Source organism: Colobus angolensis, unplaced genomic scaffold (genome assembly GCF_000951035.1).
Source record: "Colobus angolensis palliatus isolate OR3802 unplaced genomic scaffold, Cang.pa_1.0 Scaffold21, whole genome shotgun sequence".
NCBI classification, from domain to species: Eukaryota; Metazoa; Chordata; class Mammalia; order Primates; family Cercopithecidae; genus Colobus; species Colobus angolensis.
The window spans coordinates 3,247,254-3,249,724 of NW_012115266.1; the positions used below are offsets into that span (position 1 = coordinate 3,247,254).

General features: G+C 55.4%; 1 protein-coding gene across 1 annotated transcript in view; it reads right to left on the minus strand.

Moving 5' to 3' along the window:
* Positions 1-145: 145 nt before the first annotated feature.
* LOC105512327 (chromosome unknown open reading frame, human C11orf80) overlaps positions 146-2,471 on the minus strand; it is an 82,737-nt gene continuing 80,411 nt past the window's right edge. Inside the window, exons 13-14 of the mRNA XM_011942761.1 lie at positions 398-661; positions 146-298 (exon numbers count right to left, since the gene is read on the minus strand). Coding sequence (XP_011798151.1) covers positions 233-298; positions 398-661 — 330 coding nt within the window. The 3' untranslated portion in view covers positions 146-232. The remainder of the gene's footprint in view (positions 299-397; positions 662-2,471) is intronic.

Genomic DNA, 2,471 nt, shown 5'->3' on the forward strand with positions numbered 1-2,471 from the left:
CGCCCAGCGCCGCCATTGCGCCTTGACCCGCGGCGCGCACCAGTGACGCAGTCCCAGGGAGGTGTGGGTGACGTCAAGCCGCGGCGCGGCTCCAGGCCCCGCCCCACCCGGGCCCGACGCGGAAGCAGACGCGGAAGCGGACTCCGTGAGCGCGGAGCAGCTTTATTAAACCACGGGACAGCGGTTGCCCGCAGCCTCCGGATCGGTGGGCACTTGCGGAAAGGGACCCGGCTCAGGGCCCAGGGCTGGGACTCAGCCACTCCGACAGGTTGGAGACCTCCTGCAGCCACAGCACGTCCTGCGGGAACAACGGGGCCCGGGGTGAGGACCCCTCGGCAGCGGCCCGTGGCCCGCACCTCCCGCCGCACCCTTCCCTGCGCAGCGCTCGCTCAGTTACCTCCAGGCGGCTCCCAAGGCTCACCCTGCCTGGCGCCAGGGCTCTGCCGTGAGCCTTGAGGGCCTCCTCCCTTCCGCTAGGAGTGAGGGGGGCCGCGGTGGCCTCCGGGCGGCGCGGGGCGGCCTCTGACGGGCTCGGGGCCCTGGCGGAGTGCAGAGCTCGCATCTCCTCCATGCGGAGGCTGCCCCTCTTGAGCCTCTTGTTTTCTGCTTGCCTGTTGGTACCTAGGAGAAAACAAGCCACCTTCATCTTACTTTCATGGTCCTGTGTTAGGAAGACCCTTGGGTAGGGGGAAGCCTGGGAGAAGGGGTGCCGAGGGGCTCTTCCCACCGCATCCCTGTCAGCAGGTCCCATCCACACCAAAACCCTGCAGCTCCGGGCGCTTCAGGAGCAGCCTGAGGCTTCAAAGAGGTTTCAGGGCCTCCCTATTCTCTCACCCAGGCAGGAGATTGTCTCGAGCCCTCACCTGGGGGACTCGGGCCGCTTAAGCACTGGTGAAATATATTGGTAATTTTGTACTTCAGTAGCTTTCTGCACACAGATTCTTTTGGAGTCTGCACTGACAAGCTCCCCTCCCTGCCAGCCTGTCCCCCCCTCACCTCTCTGGCCTCAGTTCCGTCTCCCTTAGTTGCTAACGTTGCATTGGGCAGTGCCCATAGGCAGCTTTCCTACTCTTAACTGATTCATTTGTCAACTTAAAGCGAGTTTAGATGGATAGATTCTTCCAGAGTAGGTCCTGGGGATGCAGATCAATGAGCTTTTCCCTGAGAGAAGCTCACAGATGCTAGGAGGGATGCAAACCTGTGTACAAAGCCCAGGGTTAGAACAGAGAAGGGAGCTGACCACTTCTGCATGTGAAGAAAGGTTTCCCTGAGGAGATAACCTGAGCTGGGCTTTTTTTTTTTTTTTGAGACAGGGTCTTGCTCTGTTGCCCAGGCTGGAGTGCAGTGGCGCAATCCTGGCTCACTGCAGCCTGACCTCTTGGGCTCAAGCGATCCTACTGCCTCAGCTTCAGCTTCCCGAGTACCAGGGACCACAGGCGCGTGCCACCACACCAGCTAATTTTTTTACTTTTTGTAGAGATGGTCTCACCGTGTTGCCCAGACTGGTCTCAAGCTGTCCTCCCGCCCCAGCTCCCCAAAGTGACGGTATTACAGGCATAAGCCACCACTCCTGTCCCAGAGCTGGGTTTTGAAGTATGAAGAGTGATATGCCAGACAGACAAGGGGGAGAAGGGGAATTTCATGCTGAAAGTTGCGCAAGTAATCTTTATGCAAAGGCATAAAACAACCTCCTACATAAATTTTTACTCTATAAAGATGGGGTCTCGCCTGTCACCTAGGCTGGAGTGCAGTGGCACAATCATAGCTCACTGCAGCTTTGAACTCATCCTCTCGAGTAGCTGGGACTAAAGGCACACACCACCATGCCGGGCTAGAAACAGATTTTCATCTCTAAGAGACAGGAAGCCAATAAAGAGTTTTAAGCACTGGTGAAATATATTGGTAATTTTGTACTTCAGAAAGATTGTTCTTTCAAAGGCGTGGCTTAGATCAAACTAGAGATAGGAAGACCTTAAGAGCCCACTTCGACAAAAGTGAAGACAGTGGGGATGGAGGCGTCACCAGGAATCAGAAGTGTTCATCAGGCCTAAGTGACAGGCCTTGGTGAGCACCTGGATGTGGGAGAGGCCTCTTGGCTGGGTGAGGTGGCTCACGCCTGTAATCCCAGCACTTTGGGGGTCGAGGTGGGCAGATCACGAGGTCAGGAGATCAAGACCATCCTGGCCAACATGGTGAAACCCCGTCTCTACTAAAAATACAAAAATTAGCTGGTTATGGTGGTGGGCACCTATAATCCCAGCTACTCGGAGGCTGAGGCAAGAGAATCACTTGAACCTGGGAAGCAGAGGTTGCAGTGAGCTGAGATCACGCCACTGCACTCCAACCTGGGCAACAGAGGGAGACTTTGTCTCAAAAAAAAAAAAAAAAAAAAATGAGAGGCCTCTTGAATTAATCCAAGATTTCAGATGTGATAAATTGGATAGTGTGCTATTAATCATGACAGAGACCAA